Genomic DNA, 20,249 nt, shown 5'->3' with positions numbered 1-20,249 from the left:
ACAATAACAAAAGCAAAAACTGTTTCTTACATTTTGGCAAATGTATTAAAAATAAAAAACGTATCACATTTACATAAGTATTCAGTACTTTGTTGAAGCACCTTTGGCAGCGATTACAGCCTCCAGTCTTCTTGGGTATGATGCTGCAAGCTTGGAACGCCTGTATTTGGGGAGTTTCCCCCATTCTTCTCTGCAGATCCTCTCAATCTCTGTCAGGTTGGATGGGGAGCGTCGCTACACAGCTATTTTCAGGTCTCTACAGAGATGCTAGATCGGGTTCATGTCCGGGCATTAGCTGGGCCACTCAAGGACATTCAGAGACTTATTCGAAGCCACTCCTGCGTTGTCTTGGCTGTGTCCTTAGGGTCGCTCTCCTGTTGTAAGGTGAACCTTGGCCTCAGTCTGAGGTCCTGAGCGCGTCGGAGCAGGTTTTCATGAAGGATCACTGCACTTTGCTCCGTTCATCTTTCGCTCGATTCTGACAGGTCTCCCAGTCCCTGTAGTTTCCTGCAGCAGTGATGCTTGGCATTCAGGCCAAATAGTTAAATCTAGGTTTCATCAGACCAGAGAATATTGTTTTTCACGGTCTGAGAGTCTTTAGGTGTTTTTTGGCAAACTCAAAGCGGGCTGTCATGTGCCTTTTACTGAGAGGTGGCTTCCATCAGGCCACTCTAACCTAAAGAACTGATTGGAGGAGTGCTGCAGAGATGGATGTCCTTCTGGAAGTTTCTCCCATCTCCACAGAGAAACTCTGGAGCTTTGGCAGTGACCATCGGCTTCTTGGTCACCTCCCTGACCAAGGCCCTTCTCCCCTGATTGATCAGTTGGGCCGGGTGGCCAGCTGAAGGAAGAGTCTTGGTGGTTCCAAACTTCCTCTATGTAAGACTGATGGAGGCCACTGTGTTCTTGGTACCCTTCCACACATCTGTGCCTTGACACAATCCTGTCTCGGCGCTCTACGGACAATTCCTTCGACCTCATGGCTTGGTTTTTACTCTGACATGCACTGTCAACTGTGGGACCTTATATAGTCAGGTGTGGGCCTTTCCAAATCATGTCCAATCAATTGAATTTAGCACAGGTGGACTCCAATCAAGTTGTAGAAACATCTCAAGGATGGTCAATAGAAACAGGATGCACCTGAGCTCAACTTTGAGTCTCACAGCAAAGGATCTGAATACTTATTTACAGTTGAAGTTTACATACACTTAGGTTGGAGTCATTAAAACTTGTTTTTCAACCACTCCACAAATTTGTTAACACACTATAGTTTTGGCAAGTCGGTTAGGACATTACTTTGTGCATGACAAAAGTCATTTTTCCAACAATTGTTCACAGACAGATTATTTCACTTGCAATTCTCTGTATCACAATTCCTGTGGGTCAGAAGTTTACATACACTAAGTTGACTTGTGTTTAAATAGTTGGACAATTCCAGAAAATGATGCCATGGCTTTAGAAGCTTCTGATAGGCTAATTGACATCATTTGAGTCAATTGGAGGTGTACCTGTGGATGTATTTCAAGGCATACCTTCAAACTCAGTGCCTCTTTGATTGACATAATGGGAAAATAAAAATAAATCAGCCAAGACCTCAGAAAATAAATTGTAGAACTTCACAAGTCTGGTTGATCCTCGGGAGCAATTTCCAAACACCTGAAGGTACCACGTTCATCTGTACAAACAATATTACGCAAGTATAAACACCATGGGACCACGCAGCCGTCATACCGCTCAGGAAGGAGATGCATTCTGTCTCCTGGAGATGAACGTACTTCGGTGCGAAAAGTGCAAATCAATCCCAGAACAACAGCAAAGGACCTTGTGAAGATGCTGGAGGAAACAGGTACAAAAGTATCTATATCCACAGTAAAACGAGTCCTGTATCGACATAACCTGAAATGCCGCTCATTAAAAAAGCTGGACTACGGTTTGCAACTGCACATGGGGACAAAGATCATACTTTTTGGAGAAATATCCTCTGGTCTGATAAAACAAAAATATCTGTTTGACCATAATGACCATTGTTATGTTTGGAGGAAAAAGGGGGAGGCTTTTTCACCATCTCAACTGTGAAGCACAGGGGTGACAGCATCATGTTGTGGGGATGCTTTGCTGCAGGAGGGACTGGTGCACTTCACAAAATATATGGCATCATGAGGTAGGAAAATGATGTGGATATATTGAAGCAACATCTCAAGACATCAGTCAGGAAGTTAATGCTTGGTTGCAAATGGATCTTCCAAATGGACAATGACCCCAAGCATACTGCCAAAGTTCTGGCAAAATGGTTTAAGGACAACAAAGTCATCACAAAGGACTGACCTCAATCCCATAGAACATTTGTGGGTAGAACTGAAAAAGCATATGCGGCAAGGAGGCCTACAAACCTGACTCAGTTACACCAGTTCTGTCGGGAGGAATGGGCCAAAATTCACCCAACTTATTGTGGGAAGCTTTTGGAAGGCTATCCGAAACGTTTGACCCAAGTTAAACCATTTATAGGCAATGCTAACAAAAACTAATTGAGTGTATGTAAACTTCTGACCCAATGGGAATGTGATGAAAGAAATCAAAGCTGATATAAATCATTCTCTCTCCTATTATTGACATTTCACGTTCTTAAAATAAAGTGGTGATCAAACTAACCTAACACAGGGAATTTTTACTAGGATTAAATGTCAGGAATTGTGAAAAACTGAGTTTAAATGTATTTGGCTAAGGTGTATGTAAACTTCCAACTTCAACTGTAAATAAGGTTTTTGTTTTAATATATTTATATATATATATATATATATATATATATATATATATATATATATATATACACATACACACATTTGCAAAATGTCTAACTCTATAATGACAAAGAGAAAACAGGTTATTGTGTGTAGAATGATGGGGGATTTTTCAAATGTAATCCATTGTAGAATAATGTGGAAAAAGTCAAGTGGTCTGAATACTTTCCAAATGCACTGTAAATCTTCTCCCTCTTGCACTTTATATCTCTGGGACAGAGTTTTGCAGATGCATAGTCAAAACCAGTGTAAACTCTAATGGCCAAAACTTTTATCTCCTACAAACACAATGACAAACAATACATCTAAAGGTAGGAGATATACAAACATCCAGTGGTGTAAAGTAATACTTAAGTAGTTTTTTGGGGTATCTGTACTTTAATATTTATATTTTTGACTACTATTACTTCGCTACATTCCTAAAGAAAACAATGTTTTTTTTACTCCATACATTTTACATGACACCCAAAAGTACTCGTTACATTTTGAATGCTTAGCAGGACAGGAAAATGGTCCAATGCGCGCACTTATCAAGAGAACATCCCTGGTCATCCCTACTGCCTCTGATCTGGCAGACTCAATAAGCACAAATGCTTTGTTTGTAAATTATGTCTGAGTGTGCCCTTGTCTATCCGTAAATTTAAAAAACAAGAAAATGGTGCCTTCTGGTTTGCTTAATATAAGGAATTTGAAATGATTTATACTTTACATTTGATACTTAAGTATATTTTAGCAATTACATTTACTTTTGGTACTTAAGTATATTTAAAACCAAATACTCTTGAACTTTTACTCAAGTAGTATTTTACTGGGTGACTTTTACTTGAGTCATTTTCTATTAAGGTATCTTTATTTCTTACTCAAGTATGAATTTGGGTACTTTTTCCACCAGTGCAAACATAAATACAGAAAAGGGTATCATTATAATATAAACTAAACATTTAACGGAAATAATTCACCGCAGCAGCAGTTACAAACATACATATATATATATATATATAAAAAGCGACAAACAAAAAAGGAAATCATAGTGTATGTAAAAACAGCCAGAACGTATTTTTGCGCAATGATGTATTGACTGTGGGAGAAGACTGAAAATACAGATAAGTAAGCTAAGTACTTAAGGGAAGAAATTCCACTATTCTTATTGTCTCCCCTTCTCCCAGTCGCTTTCACACAAAAACACACACTAGGATCAAGACAAGCAAAACAAAGCAGAGACTCACTCTACTGAATCACACAATTCATGAATATATATTCAGCTATTGAGCTTTTCTTTAATGTGATAAGTGACCAATGGTAGCATTGATACCATTATCAATATCAATCCTAACTTCTGTGCTGCAAAAATAATAAATAATATTGAAAAGTGCAAGGTTATAGATATAGATATATATTAACATAATGCTTCCGTTAATGTCCTATAAGTAAAGTGCAAATCTCGGGATCAGATTTAATGTGTGTGCAAGCATTCCTAACTTCTAGACTGATCCTCCACCACATGCACAAACGAGCCCTTTACATTGGCTGACAGCTATGTTAATCCTCTAAAAGTAAAACATATGAACCTTACACAGGGTGACTGACATACAAATCTGAATGGCAAAACAAAAGCCAATGCATGTAGTACATAGTCTAATAAAGGATGGACTTTGGGTGATTTCTGCACTGTGTATGTGCATACTATAGTTACTTTGTTGTAAGCCTAAAGAATACTATGCTCTGTAACTTATTTTACTTTGCAACTGTAACACTAAAACAGGGTAAGCTTCAGTCCATAGAGAGATACCGATTATTACGCCACCATGCCGGCTTTCCTGGGGCTTTTTTACCCTTACTAAGCCATATTCAGAGTGCAGGATTTGGAGACTTTAGAAGACAGATGAGTCATGTCATGGTGTTGCCAGCTGTGGCTTTTAGAGGAATCTGATAGGATACCTCCTGGTGGACAAATTCAGACGACAGAGAATTATCCAATCCCATTTCCAGCTACTAATCATGGTGAACAAAATGCTGGGATGGGATACCACCGAGACCTGCTCAAGTGGAACTGCAGTGAGCCATCACTACGGTAACAGCCCCCTCCTCCTCCTTCCCACCATAACATCACCAACCCAGGCCTACTGTATTCAACAGCTGGCTCAGGAACCCAGTCCACCACAGACACACAAACATATTTTGCATGCTTGTCCTCCTATGTCCTCCATGACTCAGCCTGTTCAGTTCAGAGCCAGTTCCAGGTGATGGGCGGATGGGTCAAAGTCTTTTCATTGTTAATCACTAGTGTTCGCATAGTCTCTCTCTCTCTCTATGTCATCACCGACCAAGACACCATGCTACTCGTTATCCCAAAGTTAAAAGCAGAGGGGAGGAGGGCAGCGTGTGTATGTATTTGTTGGGGCTGGTGGAGGTGGCGCTGTAAGAAGTCTGTGATGGTTGTAGTGTGTGTGTGTGTGTGTGTGTGTGTAGGGGTGCGGCTTTGCGGAGCTCATCATAATGGGGTAGGGTTGTCTTAGGGGTCAGTTGGTCTCGTAGGTGGAAAGCAGGGCAGCATCCACAGGCTCCATGCAGGAGGGGCAGGTGAAGGACCTCATCAGCCAGTCATCTATACAGTCCATGTGGTAAATGTGCATACAGGGCAGGAACCGGATGGGGTCCCCGTACACAAAGTCCATCATACATATCACACACCTAGAAAATGGGTTATATACAATTATTAATAGTAGTTTTGATTAGAGTCTGTCGTATATTTTTCCTGAGCACATTAGCTGACCAGGAAAAACCATGGGCACTAGTTATGTTAAACACACAGTTACATGTTACAGCTAGGGCAGAAGTTTTACCTAGTTAGGTCACATGATCAGTGATCTCTATCAATAACATCAAAGAATAAAAACAGTGGTATGCAGATGCTCACTCTCTGATTTTTTTCTCGGAGCCGTCCCGGCCTCCGTCATAGACGCCCCGGGGAAGATGCTGGATGAGGCCGATACGCTGGGCGATACGGACCTGCTCCTCCTCAGTCAGCTGGGTGGCCAGGCGGGCCTGGCTGGGGGTGGGGTGGTACACCGGCATGTGAGCCTGCTCCTGGAGAAAAGACACACATACAGAGGAGAGTCAATACACAGGCCAACTCAACTGGACTGATTGCACAACCCAGTGTTTTATCAATCACTGTATGCGTGAGGTGGGATGGGACCCCCTCCTAGCTCGGTTTCACCCTGCCTATAAGAGTGGCTGGGCTTATATTGGTTTCAATTGATAAAGTTGATGCCAGATGACATCTAGTTGTAATAGTAGAATGCACAGGGTGCAATTTTGAAACTGGGCGGTGCATCATCAGTTCCTCTTGTCATGTTTGTCATTGCATACCTTAGAGAGCTATTTCTAACTTGTCAGAAATTTCATGTCAGCTAAAGTTTTTCATTTAGGCTTTTTAAGCCCATAGATACTGTTGTAGATACTGTTGTTATCCACCCTGCCGTGGATAAAGCAGTTGACAAAAACTGCCCATTCTGGACATTCTTGGCAAGCCTGTTAGGAACACTTTTGTGAGATTGAAAAGCATTTGGGCAACAAAAGTGCTGCGTGTGTGATTTTTCCTTTGTGTTTAACAAACTGGGTTTGTTAAACTATTGTAATATGAAAACTCAGACCCATAATCAGTTCCAATACCTAGCTATGAAAATAATAATTTTCATGCACTATGGACTCCCATGTGGCGCAGTAGTCTAAGGCAATGCATAGTCTAACAGTCCCTGGTTCGAATCCAGCCTGTATCACATCTGGCCGTGACTGGGAGTCCCATAGGGCTGAGCACAATTGGCCCTTGTCCAGGTTTGTCCGGGGTAGGCCGCCATTGTAAATAAGAATTCGTTCTTAACTGACTTGCCTTGTTAAATAAAGGTAAAATATATATTTCAAAATATTCAAAACCTATTATTTCCCCTGGTCTTTAAATATTTCATTCGGGCTAATCTGAAGTCAAATTGAAACTATACATTTGACAGCAACTATAAACTATAACTATAACGAGCTAGATGAATGAGTCATAAATGGTCTGGAAGAGTACAAAATAAATAACATCAACCAGCTAGCTAAAAATCAGAAAATGTTTTGACCAGATTCCCAAGATGTTCAATGCATTTGCCCCCTACCCTGGGTTTTGCATGATTCTGTCAATTATCATAACCCTACTTCACACCAGTGACTGGCTAACATTTGCTAGCTAAATAACTAATAAAACTATCTAGCTAAGTTAATATCAAGTCTGACCTGGTAAGGCGGAGGTGGCTCCAAATCCGCGTCTGCCTCCCCATAACTTCCTCTGTCAGACTCGTGAAGCAAAGATATATCGTCCGACGTCGGCGATTTGAGACAATTGCCCATGTCCTCTTCTCAGCCCCTCGTTGTTTAGCTAGCTATAGAAGCTAGCTTGTAAACTTACTATTGTTAGTTTACAACCACATGTATCCTCCACTCGTTACAGAAGTAACGGTATTACACATTAACTACTGTTTAACAACCCATTAAAATATAATATGTCTGTTCATACGAATACTATATCGAGCCCCAGCAGCTTTCCAAGCTATTCAACATCATCAGACCATCACAGTCAAAACAAAGAGCTAGATAATAACAGTAGCTAACGTTAGCTACTTCGGCTAGCTAGCTAATGTTAGCATGTTATTCCTAAATGAATATCACTCATTCCTCGGTCTACGATTTGAAATGTAAAACGTTCACTTAAAAAGCAACTACCATAACAACATCAAGCGATAGAAAATGAATATTTTGTACAAATATCGACCAATGACTTCGCGAAAAAATTAACAAATAACTGTCTGGCTAGCAATATTATCAGAGATCCTGGACATAATGACAAGATGCTTGTGACTCCGCCCTAACAATGGGATTCGCTGTCCATAGAGCGGAACAGTGGGATGTCAAGCTCCCGCCCATTCCTCTCTGGATTGGAGGATACATCTCGTTATTTGAATATACTTTCAATATTCGATAAGGGTGTTGACGTCAACCGCCTGTATTCAATGGTGTGTGGGATGCTATTCTAGCCTCATGAATATGCATAGACACCTTGAATTTCAACAGGGACAATTCAATGAATTGTGTTTTTTCTCAGTTTACCAGAATGTCACGTGCATCACACTTATTATCAGTATGCTCATAACAACCTAAGCATTACTTAACCTATATTATAAGCCTCAGGTATAAAAAAATATCATTTTTTTCTTGACTAAATTCCACAGTCTCTCAAATACTCCTCACTTGCTTAATAATTAAAGATGCACGAATGCAGAAATCGCTCCACCATTTCTTCAATGCAAAAATTCTAATAGTTCACCTAATTTCAGTTTATGTAACAAAACAAGTAAGTATAGTGTAGTGTAGAGTATAGGGTAGGGTAGGGTAGAGAATCATTAAGTACTGATGGTGCCGACAGAGAGGGCTGCCTCGCTTCTAGTCAATAGGAAACTTTGCAGTATTATTTCTTACATTGCTAGCCCAGAAAATCTATATTAGATTATTAATAATTAATAATTAAAGATGCACTATGCAGAAATCGCTCCGCCATTTCTTCAATGCAAAAATTATAATAGTTCACCTAATTTCAGTTTATGTAACAAAACAATTAAGTATAGTGTAGTGTAGAGTATAGGGTAGAGAATCATTAAGTGCTGATGGTGCCGACAGAGAGGGCTGCCTCACTTCTAGTCAATAGGAAACTTTGCAGTATTATTTCTTACATTGCTAGCCCAGAAAATCTATATTAGATTTGGGATTATATACACTCTATCGGCAGGATAGTGTTATTTCATACAGTCAGGAAGAACTATTGCTATTTTTTTTGTTTTTTCGCGTTGTTCGTAACTTGTTTGGTACATAATGTTGCTGCAACCGTCTCTTATGACCGAAAAGAGCTTCTGGACATCAGAACTGCAATTACTCACCTCAGAATAGGCAAAGAGTTTTTTTTCAATGATTCGGCGCGGGAGGGAGATACTACAGACAACTGACCAAGCCCAGATCACCGGCATTCACTGGAGAAGGAAACTGAGATTTTGCGGAAAAAGATCAAGTACATTAGAGTGTCTAGTTTGAGAAACAGACGCCTCACAAGTCCTCAACTGGCAGCTTCATTAAATAGTACTCGCAAAGCACCAGTCTCAATGTCAACAGTGAAAAGGCAACTCTAGTATGCTGGCCTTCTAGGCAGAGTTACAAAGAAAAAGCCATATCTCAGACTGGCCAATAAAAATAAAAGATTACGATGGGCAAAAGAACACAGACACTGGACAGAGGAACTCTACTAGAAGGCCAGCATCATGGAGTCGCCTCTTCACTGTTGACGTTGAGACGGGTGTTTTTTGGGTACTATTACATGAAGCTGCCAGTTGAGGACTTGTGAGACGTCTGTTTCTCAAACTAGACACTCAAATGTACTTGTCGTCTGGCTCAGTTGTGCTCCAGGGCCTCCCACTCCTCTTTCTATTCTGGTTAGAAACAGTTTGCGCTGTTCTGTGAAGGGAGTAGTACACAGTGTTGTACGAGATTTTCAGTTTCTTGGCAATTTCTCGTATGGAATAACCTTCATTTCTAAGAACTAGAATAGACTGACGAGTTTCAGAAGAAAGGTTTTTGTTTCTGGCCATTTTGAGCCTGTAATCGAACCCACAAATGCTGATGCTCCAGATTCTCAACTAGTCTAAAGGCGACCAGTTTTATTGCTTCTTTAATAAGCATAACAGTTTTCAGCTGTGCTAACATAATTGCAAAAGGGTTTTCTAATGATCAATTAGCCTTTTAAAATTATAAACTTGGATTAGATAATACAACATGCCATTGGAACACAGGAGTGATGGTTGCTGATAATGGGCCTCATATGTATATATTCCATAAAAAAAATTGGCCAGTTCCAGCTACAATAGTCATTTACAACATTTACCATGTCTACACTGTATTTCTGATCAATTTGATGTTATTTTAATGGACAAAAAATGTGCTTTAATTAAAAAAACAAGGACATAAGTGACCCCAAACTTTTGAACGGTAGTGTATATTTCCTGAACAAAATTATTAACACAACATGTGTTGGTCCCATGTTTCATGAGCTGAAATAATAATTTAATGGTAATAATAATAATAATTTTTCCATAAGTACAAAAAGCTTATTTTTCTCAAATGTTGTGCACAAATTTCTTTACATCCCTGTTAGAGAATATTTATCCTTTGCCAAGATAATCCATCCACCTGACAGGTGTGGTATATCAAGAATCTGATTAAACAGCATGATCATTACACAGGTGCAACTTGTGGTGGAGACAACAAAAGGCCACAATGACACAGATGTCTCAGGTTTTGAGGGAGTGTGCAATTGGCATGCTGACTGCAGGAATGTCCATCAGAGCTGTTGCCAGATAATTGAATGCTCATTTCTCTACCATAAGCCGCCTCCAACATTGTTTTAGAGAATCTCGTGGTGCCCCAGATCCTAATGAGTTAACTGTTACATTATTAATTTAATCAGGTAACAATTTAACATGGTTAGTTAAATGGATAAATAACAGTCTTCAGATTACTGTTAAAGTCAAGATAGCAGAGCAGCACGTCATCGAGGACATACAGTACCTCTCCCCATCTTAGCAACCAATGCATCAATATGTTTGACTACTTCAGTTTCAATCTATGTTACACCAAGCAGTTTTGTCTCCTCAACTTGCTCAATTGCCACATTATTCATTACAAGATTTAGATGAGGTTCAGGGTTTAGCGAGTGATTTGTCCAAATTACAATGCTTTTAGTTTTATATATATTATAGACCAGCTTATTATTAGCCACCTATTCTAAAACTGACTGCAGCTCTTTTTTAAGGGTTGCAATGATATCACTTGCTGTGGTAGCTGACATGTATAATGTTGAGTCATCAGCGTACATAGACACACAGGCTTTACTCAAGGCTAAAGGTAGGTCATTAGTAAAAATAGAAAACAATAAAGGACCAAGACAGCTGCCTTGATGTATACCACACTGGTTTACGTTAGAGAGGCTCCCATTAAAGAAAAACGACATGTGTTAAGTTAGATAGGTACCTCTGAATCCACAATATGGCAGATGATGTCAAGCCTCTGACCATTGGTCTAGTAAACCTCAGATATGGAGACAAGCAGCCACATATTGTATGTGCAATTGAGGACACTTTTATTAATATATACAGCTATTATACACATATAAACCAAACAACTATTTTGCATTCCAGGACAATTCTCCATGTTTTTTGGTTAACTGAGTTTCACAGAATCATTACCCTTTTTCAGGCAAGTAAAACAAATACAAATACCTTAATTTAACATTCCAGAGATATCCTATTCCATCCTTCAAGCGTGTTGTGAGCGGAAATGGATATTGTCTCTTACAATCCTACAGAAAATATGATAGAAATGTACTGTACATTATTAATAAACCATTCTAAATAACGGGTGAAAACAGGTGTGGAAAACATCCTTCTACATCTGTCGTCTGTAATGGTTCATACAGTATTGACATAAAGAATGAAGAAGATATACAGTTGCAGTGAGTTCTTTGACACATACCGATGATGTTGTAAGCTAATGTAGAAAGAGGAGAATGTGGACGGCTACATTGATGAACAACAGAACACTCAAGTTCATGATTGCTTCTGTGCCAGTTATTGATTCTGGAAGATGACAAGGAATGAATCCGTCAAATGGTGGAATATTGTAACAAACTGAAGAAAAACAGGTACAGTTCGTTTACAAGAAGAAAGTTGGTCCAAGACAGGCAAATGGTCTGCTGGTTTTCCTAGTGACTTAATAAAGGTTCATCGATGAACTGAAGCCATGTTCTGGGTGTAATTTGAGTCATTTGGCTCTCTAGAGTCCAATTCATAGCAAAGTACTGTCTTTCAAATCACACTGGATATTTAGGCATTCCTTTCTGAAAAACAGTTGATCACATTTCATAATATTGTTGGCTGCTTTCAATTGTCCTGCAAGTCGGTAAAAAAATGTAAATAAATCATACAGATTCCCAACAGAAGAGTGCGCCATTCACTTTCTGTTTGTATAAAGTGGATAACTGTCCTATTGATCATTGTTTTATTCCTTTGACATTTTACAACAGGAATTACATAGTTTACGTATGAATAGATAATTACTAAAGAAGTGTGTTCCTTTTGTAGACAATACTACATTTCAAAACACATTGCTTTGATCAATTATTGTTTGTGTGTATTTTTTGTTTACAGACATGACATTTTATTAACTTAATGATAAGTCAACAGTTAACCTTCTCTATGGCCATGTAACCTACTCAGACAATCAAGTGGTATTGGTGGCATTACAATTTTATGACAAATCACAGGTATTTACAAAAACCATGGTTTTCAAAGATATTGTTTCTCCTTATATTTGCACATATTCACACACCCCACATACACTGATAAGAGAAACACAAAATCAATGTCAGAGAAACACCTTCAGAAATGACAATACCTATTGACAGACAACGTAATTCTATCCTTTCAATTTATTTCATCTCTTTTCTGTACATCCAAGGCTAATTGAGGTTTATTATTAGTCCCTTTCTTTTGTTAGTCAGAATATAAATAAACCACAGTCAAATATTTGCGGAGAGATATTTATTGTACATTTTCTGTGTGACTTTAAAAGGGATCCCACTTGCAGGAAGTGGAAAAAATGGATGTTCTTAATTTTTTTCCTCCCCTCACATTTGATCAAACATACTGCAATCACACAGGTATGCAGTAGTAATTCAAGAGAGCGACAAATGTCCCTCTTTCTTTTATATTGTAGTACATCTTATACACTAACACCTTCCTCACCTCTCATCCACCACCACTTCCTCCTCCTCCTAGCAGCGGCCGTCCTCCTCTGTGTCGCTGAGTGGCTCACAGCCTGCAACAGAGACGGTCTGAGCCAGGCGTTTCCGGAAGTGTCCATTGGGGATCTGCCAGCCGCCCCTGGAGCCCCGTCGGGCCGAGCTGAAGCTAGAGCTGGAGCTGGAGCTGACCGTGTTAGCGCGTCCCAGGCTAGTGGCCACCGCCGCCTCGAAGGTCAGTGTCTCCATGAACCTGGAGGGGTCCGGACTGTGCTCGTCCTCCTGCAGGGTGAGATAGGGCTCCGACGGGTAGCGACGCAGAGGGGAGCCCTGCTGGTGGTGGTGGCGACGACCCCTTGGCCCGGTCTGTCCCTCTCCACCTGCCTCTCTGGAGGCCTCCCCCCACCTCTGGGTCTCTGGGCTGCCCCTGTCGTCATCATCGTCCCCGGAGGGAGGGTGCGTGCGACACACCAGAGGGGAGTAGGAGATGTGGGGATGGGAGCGAGTTGGGGTCTGGGACAGGGGGCGGCGACTAGGGGTACTAGATTCAGAGGTGGGGATGGGGCTGTCGGAGCTGTTACCCTGGACACACAGGAGTCAAAACATATTTAATACAGACATCTGATTTGCCTTTTTTAAAAGTGTCTATTGTGTATCCAATGTGGGTATGTGTTTGTGGTCTACTTCGTGTCAACCAGAGTTTACACCAGGGGTGTATGGCCCTTTAATGTTTGCCCTTGGTAAGGCATCCAGTGTGTGTGTGTGTGTGTGTGTGTGTCCTACCTGTTTGTCCAGGGGGTGTGTGCGCTCTCGGCTAGGGGAGCATGAGGGCTGCAGATTCCTCTCCTCAGAGTTACAGCGGGATGTGTCTGGGGAGAGGAGGTGGCGGCGCTCTTTGGACCTCCCGCGCTCCTTCTCTGTGTCCAACTGCCTCTTTCTTTCTGACCGGGAGACTGGAGGAGGAAGACCATGGAAAGGAGCACAGAGAGGGAAAGCAAGATAAGAATATATAGATATTTTTGTAACACTGTAGATCATTGACGCACTTAGGAGAAAAGAAAAGGAAAAGTGGCACTTGAAAATAGGATAAAGACATAAGAAAAGAAAGGGAAAATGCGGAGAAGAGAACTTGACATTTTAACACATATAAACACATATAAACACATATAAACAATAACCACACAGTAACACCCCTCATCATGCCAGTGGGAGAGATAAGAGGAGAGGTCACATGAGTGGAAATTGGAGAGTGGAGACTGACCGGCAGCCTTGTAGCTCTTGTGGCGTGGTCTGTACAGTCTATCAGGACTCTTCTTCTCCTCCTGCCACAGGCCATTAACCCTCTGGTCAGCCACAGTGGACGAGGACCGCTTAATGGAGCCACTGGCCATCTCCGTCTGCACGCACACAGAAGGAGACACAACTAAATACCCGCATGTACCATGAAATAGGTTTTTGTTATTTTCAAAGAAATCCATCCATCTGTCGATCCATGCAGCATTCTCTGTTTTTATCCATCTCCATGCTCAATATTCCAGGAAATGAACAGGTCAAGTAGGATGCTTGCACCTCTTCATTTTACTCTTCAACTCATTGTTTAGCGGAAGACAGAGACAAAACATACCAGTAACCCAGGATCAATCAAACACCATTCTGAAACGCTAGCATTCCTTTGAAACATCCATGTTGATTATCCCTCTCCAGAAACCCAGCAGCAAACAGAAGATACATAAACCCATTTTTCTCTCCAAACGGAACAACCAGTGTAGTCTGGTCCTCGTCCTCTGTCAAACAAACATGCACGTCACACTCTGATGCCCCCTTGCTGCCCGGGGCCCTTCTGGCCCCTGGAGGAGTCAGTGTGGTCAGAGGGCTGTACCTGTGGCTCTACAGCCAGACGGGGCATAGAGGAGGCCCGTACACACAGCCCCTTGCCAAACGGGAGCTGCAGTGAGTCAGGAATCAACCCACTGAACTCCCCAAGACTCACCTATATGAGACCAGAGACAGAGAGAGGGGCGAGGGGAGAGATAGAGTACAGTACAGATCAGGCTGGTCAATTTAATACCGGTACTAACTGCCTTTTGGGGTTCCAGCCAAGGAGGGTTTCGGCCAATGTTACATCGTAATAATTTGCAAGTGCCTTTCTGCAATTGGGAGAGAATTTAAGCCATTCCATCATCACCAACCAATCAGAAGCCATTCCAGCCAAAGAGCCACAGATTAACAACCAATGACAACAAGGAGACTGACCCCAGAAGGTTTGGGTGAAACATGAGTAGGAGAAAGAGTAAGAGGGTGTAAGGAGACGGCGACATAAGCACATCGCTACTACAATAAATGAGGAGAGAGAGGACAGAACAACTATCGGGCTGTTGTTACACATACACTCATGCAAGTACAGATCTGGATGCACCAAACGTACTGAGACAAGTTCACCTGCTTTAAAGCCAGTCATGTTACTCCCCAGTGAAAATATACATAGAAGAAGGCAAACACTAACAGATTCCTATAGGGCAAAAAGTACACTGCAGACCAGTTCAACCAAACAGCATAGAAACAGTACAGTGAGCACTGAGAATGACAACGTCTCTTTTCCTCCACTAACCGGACTACAACTTGGCAATGCACTACTAGTATCTTCATTCAACCATTACTAGGGATAGTTGCTTTTTTCTAAATGTTTTTCTTTAACCGGTATTTCCAGCATTATCCACTAGGTTTGCTGCAGGTAGAAAATCCTAGGAAATCTTTTTAATTGACACAAGTTGTCTCCAATCCATCAATCAATATCTGGTTGCGCGTGAGTGTTTGATGTGGTGGATCGCCTAAGCCAGGGGAGGCGTAGCTCTTCGAATCTTAATTAACAGCCTGTTATTTGGCAGGAAATACTATTTGTAGAACAGATATTCTACACCTCAATTTGCTCAATTTGTAGCTAAAAATTGGTAAATTAGGTGCTGTTTAAGGGGCGAGTCAATTAAACCAACCATGGAAGTGTGTTGTAGCAAATTCGTGGGGTAGCCCCGACTAGGACTCGAACCCAGGTCCAGCAACTGTCAAGCCAACACCTTACCCAGAATTATGAATTTCTTGATGTTTTTACAAGGAAAAGTACTTTTATTCATGGTTATTTCTATTGTTTTTAACATGGACTTTTTAACAAATTTAAATGTAATGCTGTGTTTTATGTTTTTATGCCGTTTTTATGTGTATAAAATTCCGTACAAAAATTGGCTGTTTTTAAAGGAAATTCAACAATAAAACTTTTCCAAAAGAAAATAAAAATATGAATTTCATGCAGTGAAATTATATAACAAATGTTAATTTTGTCTCAGGAACACGAGTGGAGAAATATTTCCTTCTTTCAGCATCTCTTGAGAAAACACAAATGTGCCTGTAATGTGTAATCCTTGACACTTATGCAAGCAGACAGTATTTCAACCACATGAAATATGCACCCAAGACGAACTGAAGCCTTATCAGAAAGGTGTTTCGTCGTTTTCTCAGCTCTTCATTTCCTTAAAACCAGTCAAACTGATGACATTTGGACATTTTGCACAGGGTAAATCTTTCCACTGTTTGAGTTATTGCGTTTTCTCCCCGGTCCCTAAACAAACAGACAACTTTACTGGTGTTAACTAGATCACCAACGCATGAATTCTACTGATGTAAGACATTCTGGTAGCCCTATTTTACTTTGACAAAAGAGAAGCTGCATGTATCAAATGGTAAACAAATGTCCTACCAAATGTCAGAAAATTATAATATGTCCAGTGTCGGAAATGACATTTGAAGTCGGAAGTTTACATACACTTAAGTTGGAGTCATTAAAACTCGTTTTTCAACCACTCCACAAATTTCTTGTTAACAAACTATAGTTTTAGCAAGTCGGTTAGGACATCTACTTTGTGCATGACACAAGTCATTTTTCCAACAATTGTTTACAGACAGATTATTTCACTTATAATTCACTGTATCACAATTCCAGTGGGTCAGAAGTTTACATATACTAAGTTGACTGTGCACATTCTTCAAATAAAGTGGTGATCCTAACTGACCTAAGACAGGGAATTTTTACTAGGATTCAATGTCAGGAATTGTGAAAAACTGAGTTTAAATGTTTTTGGCTAAGATGTATGTAAACTTCTGACTTCAACTGTATAGCAGAAACTTGTCTAAATTGCAGGTGAACATAGCAGTGGAAGTAGCAAGTAGTAAATGAATTATAAGCTAAATTATTATTGAATTATTATGGTGGCTCGAACTGCACAGGTTGACTACTTTTTGAAGTGATGTGTTTGTTTGACAATCAGATGAAAACATCTTCACACAATACGCGTGATATGCGAAACTGAGCCTGCACAGTAAACAGGATAAGATGTTTACACAGTATCCCGTTTTAGATCAGAATATCCCAGGCATCTTCTCCGAGTTTCTCATAACCAGGATATAGGCTTTTTCCAGTTATTGGATAGGATGTTTATATGAGTCAACTCAAAAACAGAATACTTGAGTATCCCGAATAATAATGGGGTATTGGTGTGCGTGTAAATGTGGTCATTGACTCTCCCCTTAAACTGCCTCTGGGGCTGCGTTTAAGCAGCCCACTATTTGTAGAGCAGTGACTCTATACCTCACTCAAGTCGATCCTCTCCAATGGACTCGGAAGTTGTAGCTAAAGATGGCTCAATTAGGCTGCATTTACACAGGCAGCCCAATTATGATCTTTTTTCACTAATTGGTCTTTTGACCAATCAGATCAGCTCTAAAAAAAAGATCAGAATTGTGCTGCCTGTATAAACATAGCCTAATTGAACAACTTTTTGCTACAACTGCCAAGTCCATTGAGGAGGATCGGCTTGAGCAAAGTGAGGTGTAGAATCACTGATCAACAAATAGCATTCCCTGCAAGATAATAGGGGAAAAAACACAGAAAACAACTAAAACAATTGGCCCTAACACTTTCTACTAGATGTGTCATTTATTCATTGTTGTCTATGTTTGGTTTGATAATGAGCTTTACCACAGGAGGTTAGGTTTTCATTGTGCAGTATTTCATATTCTGCCCATAGTTACTATATCATTGTGATTTTCCTTTTTCCTTTTGGCTCCTAGCAAAGGGACTTATAGAGCAATCATTGTACGCTTACTAAATTATATAAAGGCTCCTTTGTTGGTGTACTATGTGTTGGTGCCTGTGCTAGTTTAGTGTGATATACAGTACTCCTGTGATAAGTTTCTACAGTACGTAGTCCTTGGTACTTCTCCTTACCCTGGAGTGTTGACTGCTGGTGTCCTGGTCAGAGGTCATGGGCTGCATGGCGAACAGGTCCTGGGAGAGAGGACTCAACGCCACCAGGCCTCCTCTGGTCCTACAGATGGAGGCAAGCCCCACAGGAAATACTGTCAAATACTTACTAAAGGCACAACGCACGCACGCACGCACGCACGCACACCACACACACACACACACACACACACACACACACACACACACACACACACACACACACACACACACACACACACACACACACACACACACACACACACACACACACACACACACACACACAGAGCATGGATTGACTCACAGGGCGGAGCCGGCACTGAGGGACATGCAGGGCAGGGGATGGGCATTGTACAGAATGTCTTCAGAGAGAGTTGAGGCATCCAGCCTCTTGAACGGCATCAGGCTGGCCTTCTGTAGAGGAGACCACACCAAGCAATGTATCACTGCAGGCACTGGGTTGTGTCAACAGATCAGATGCCATGATAATCTTATACAAAAGAGAAGTGAGTTTTATACAGTACATATGATGTTGATATAGTGTGTACATCTGACCTGTGCTTCCAGCTGTGCTCTCAGCTTCTTGGCTTTGTTCTGTTTGAAGTAGTCCATGATCATCATGGAGGCATATATCTTACCTACTGTCATGTCGGAATCTGTAAGACACAAACACAGTTAGATTGCTAGTCATTGAGTGACTGACTGCCTACCAGCTCTACCTCTCCAAATCTCCCTAACGTGGGTCTGACCTTTGTTGATGGGCACCAGTACATCCAGGGTCTTCTGGGGGAGGTACGGCCATATCACACTGATCTCCTTCTGTAGCTCAGTGTCCAGAGCTACTCGGTCCTCCCCACCTGGAGCACAATAAAATAGATATTTATTCATCCATTCCACAGGCAGTGGAAATAGTTGATTTTGCTAAATTTCCTGATTCAACTACTCAACCAGTCATCAAGCCATTTCTAAGTTGAATCAGGTGTGTTACCAGTAATGGGCTGAACCAAAAGCCTGCATCCCTAGGATGTGTGGATCTCCAGGCTTAAGATGGAAGACCATGTCTAAACTGGATAAACGCATGCAGATGCAGTGATGCATGGTGGTTTCAAACTCAACTCATTCCCTGACCTCGTGCGATCTTGATCTCCAGGGCGGTGCGGATGAGAGACATCAAAGTGGAGGTGAAGTGGACTGACATGTCCTCATCCACTGGCATGTTCATCAACACCAGCCTCTGTGGAGAGAGAGAGAGGGAGGGAGAGGGAGAGTAAACAACAGTAAAACAACAAATGAAAAAGAAGAAAATAAGTGTTTCTCCCATACCTTGTAGGCCATACCTCTGGGGCATTTCTTCCCCAGACCAAGGGGTGGAGACATATGGGTCAACATCTCATACATGGCAGTGTAGTGTATACGCCCACTACGGAAGAAACAGAGAAGATGAGGAAGGAGAGAGAATGAGTTGAGGAAAAAAGGAATTGGTAGAGGCATTCATTACGAGTTGGTGTAAATTTGAAACAGAACAAGTTGGCAAATCTTGCACAGGAATAAATGCAGTTTAGGCCTATTTAGTCTTTGGTGAATCAATACACTGCCCTCTGCTGGGCAAAGTTGAGACATGGTGGGTTTCTTATCTCTCACCATGCTGCGCGGTCGTACTCTCCCCAGACACGGACAAACTCATCCAGGTGATGAGGCCCCAGGATGGAAGAGTCTCTGGTCAGGTACTCAAAGTTATCCATGATCACAGCCACAAACAGATTCAGCATCTACACAGTCACACAAGAGGAGAGGACGTGTGAAGGACGGCATGTGTGTATGTACAAATAGACAGTATGTGCTATACTGATGTGCACATGTGCATGCATGCATACAATAAAAATAACTGCTTTTAAGTATGAGAATGAAAAAGATGGACAGAGAGTGCTGACAGAGTGGAGAGAAAGTGTATTTGTGTAGCACAATTAAATGTACTTTGTGTATCAGTAAGATGGACAGAGAGAGAGAGAGAGAGAGAGAGAGAGAGAACTGACAGATAGTGGAGGTAAGGAGAAAAAGTGTATTTCTGGAGCGTCCTCACCAGGAAGGAGCTGAAGAAGATGAAGGAGACAAAGTAGCAGTAGGCAAAGTCAGTACCACAGCCTCCCTCGTGGTCAGGGGACATGGTCATGGGTGCCATGGAGGAGTCTGGCTCACACTCCTTTCCCCCCAGACACGATAGCATGATCTCCTGCCATGACTCCCCGGTCGCACTCCTGTCAATCAATGAGTTAATCAATGA

At 41.3% G+C, this 20,249-nt stretch overlaps 2 protein-coding genes across 6 annotated transcripts in view; both read right to left on the bottom strand.

Moving 5' to 3' along the window:
- Positions 1 to 4,051: 4,051 nt before the first annotated feature.
- On the bottom strand, positions 4,052 to 7,700 carry LOC110508607 (RING finger protein 11). Its single transcript, XM_021589258.2, has 3 exons — positions 7,074 to 7,700; positions 5,716 to 5,885; positions 4,052 to 5,489 (listed from the first exon to the last, which is right to left on the bottom strand). The coding sequence occupies exons 1-3, from the start codon at positions 7,185 to 7,187 to the stop codon at positions 5,318 to 5,320; spliced, it is 456 nt and encodes a 151-aa protein (XP_021444933.1). The 5' UTR covers positions 7,188 to 7,700; the 3' UTR covers positions 4,052 to 5,317.
- Positions 7,701 to 10,992: 3,292 nt separating this feature from the next.
- LOC110508606 (voltage-dependent R-type calcium channel subunit alpha-1E) overlaps positions 10,993 to 20,249 on the bottom strand; it is a 75,284-nt gene continuing 66,027 nt past the window's right edge. For 2 of the 5 annotated variants that reach the window (XM_036966537.1, XM_036966539.1), the window contains 12 exons: positions 20,049 to 20,223; positions 19,610 to 19,737; positions 19,292 to 19,388; positions 19,097 to 19,202; positions 18,718 to 18,825; positions 18,524 to 18,624; positions 18,273 to 18,382; positions 17,951 to 18,050; positions 14,555 to 14,665; positions 13,937 to 14,072; positions 13,459 to 13,628; positions 10,993 to 13,257 (listed from right to left, as the gene is read on the bottom strand). In XM_036966537.1, coding sequence (XP_036822432.1) covers positions 12,709 to 13,257; positions 13,459 to 13,628; positions 13,937 to 14,072; positions 14,555 to 14,665; positions 17,951 to 18,050; positions 18,273 to 18,382; positions 18,524 to 18,624; positions 18,718 to 18,825; positions 19,097 to 19,202; positions 19,292 to 19,388; positions 19,610 to 19,737; positions 20,049 to 20,223 — 1,891 coding nt within the window. In that variant the 3' untranslated portion in view covers positions 10,993 to 12,708. Of the gene's footprint in view, positions 13,258 to 13,458; positions 13,629 to 13,936; positions 14,073 to 14,554; positions 14,666 to 17,950; positions 18,051 to 18,272; positions 18,383 to 18,523; positions 18,625 to 18,717; positions 18,826 to 19,084; positions 19,203 to 19,291; positions 19,389 to 19,609; positions 19,738 to 20,048; positions 20,224 to 20,249 lie in introns of all 5 variants that reach the window. The other 3 variants (XM_036966538.1, XM_036966541.1, XM_036966540.1) reach the window with 2 other exon arrangements.

Source organism: Oncorhynchus mykiss, chromosome 28, assembly GCF_013265735.2.
Source record: "Oncorhynchus mykiss isolate Arlee chromosome 28, USDA_OmykA_1.1, whole genome shotgun sequence".
Taxonomy (NCBI): Eukaryota; Metazoa; Chordata; class Actinopteri; order Salmoniformes; family Salmonidae; genus Oncorhynchus; species Oncorhynchus mykiss.
Note: the sequence above shows the minus strand (reverse complement) of the source record. Positions and strands in the feature narration are given on the sequence as shown.

What these genes read in the sequence shown, in the direction of transcription:
- LOC110508607 (XM_021589258.2), bottom strand. Translation starts at nt 7,187, where the DNA reads ATGGGCAATTGTCTCAAATCGCCGACGTCGGACGATATATCTTTGCTT. An exon ending in AGCCACCTCCGCCTTACCAG is followed by an intron (nt 5,886 to 7,073) that starts GTCAGACTTGAT and finishes TCTTTTCTCCAG; the next exon opens with GAGCAGGCTCACATGCCGGT. An exon ending in TCCGAGAAAAAAATCAGAGA is followed by an intron (nt 5,490 to 5,715) that starts GTGAGCATCTGC and finishes CCCATTTTCTAG; the next exon opens with GTGTGTGATATGTATGATGG.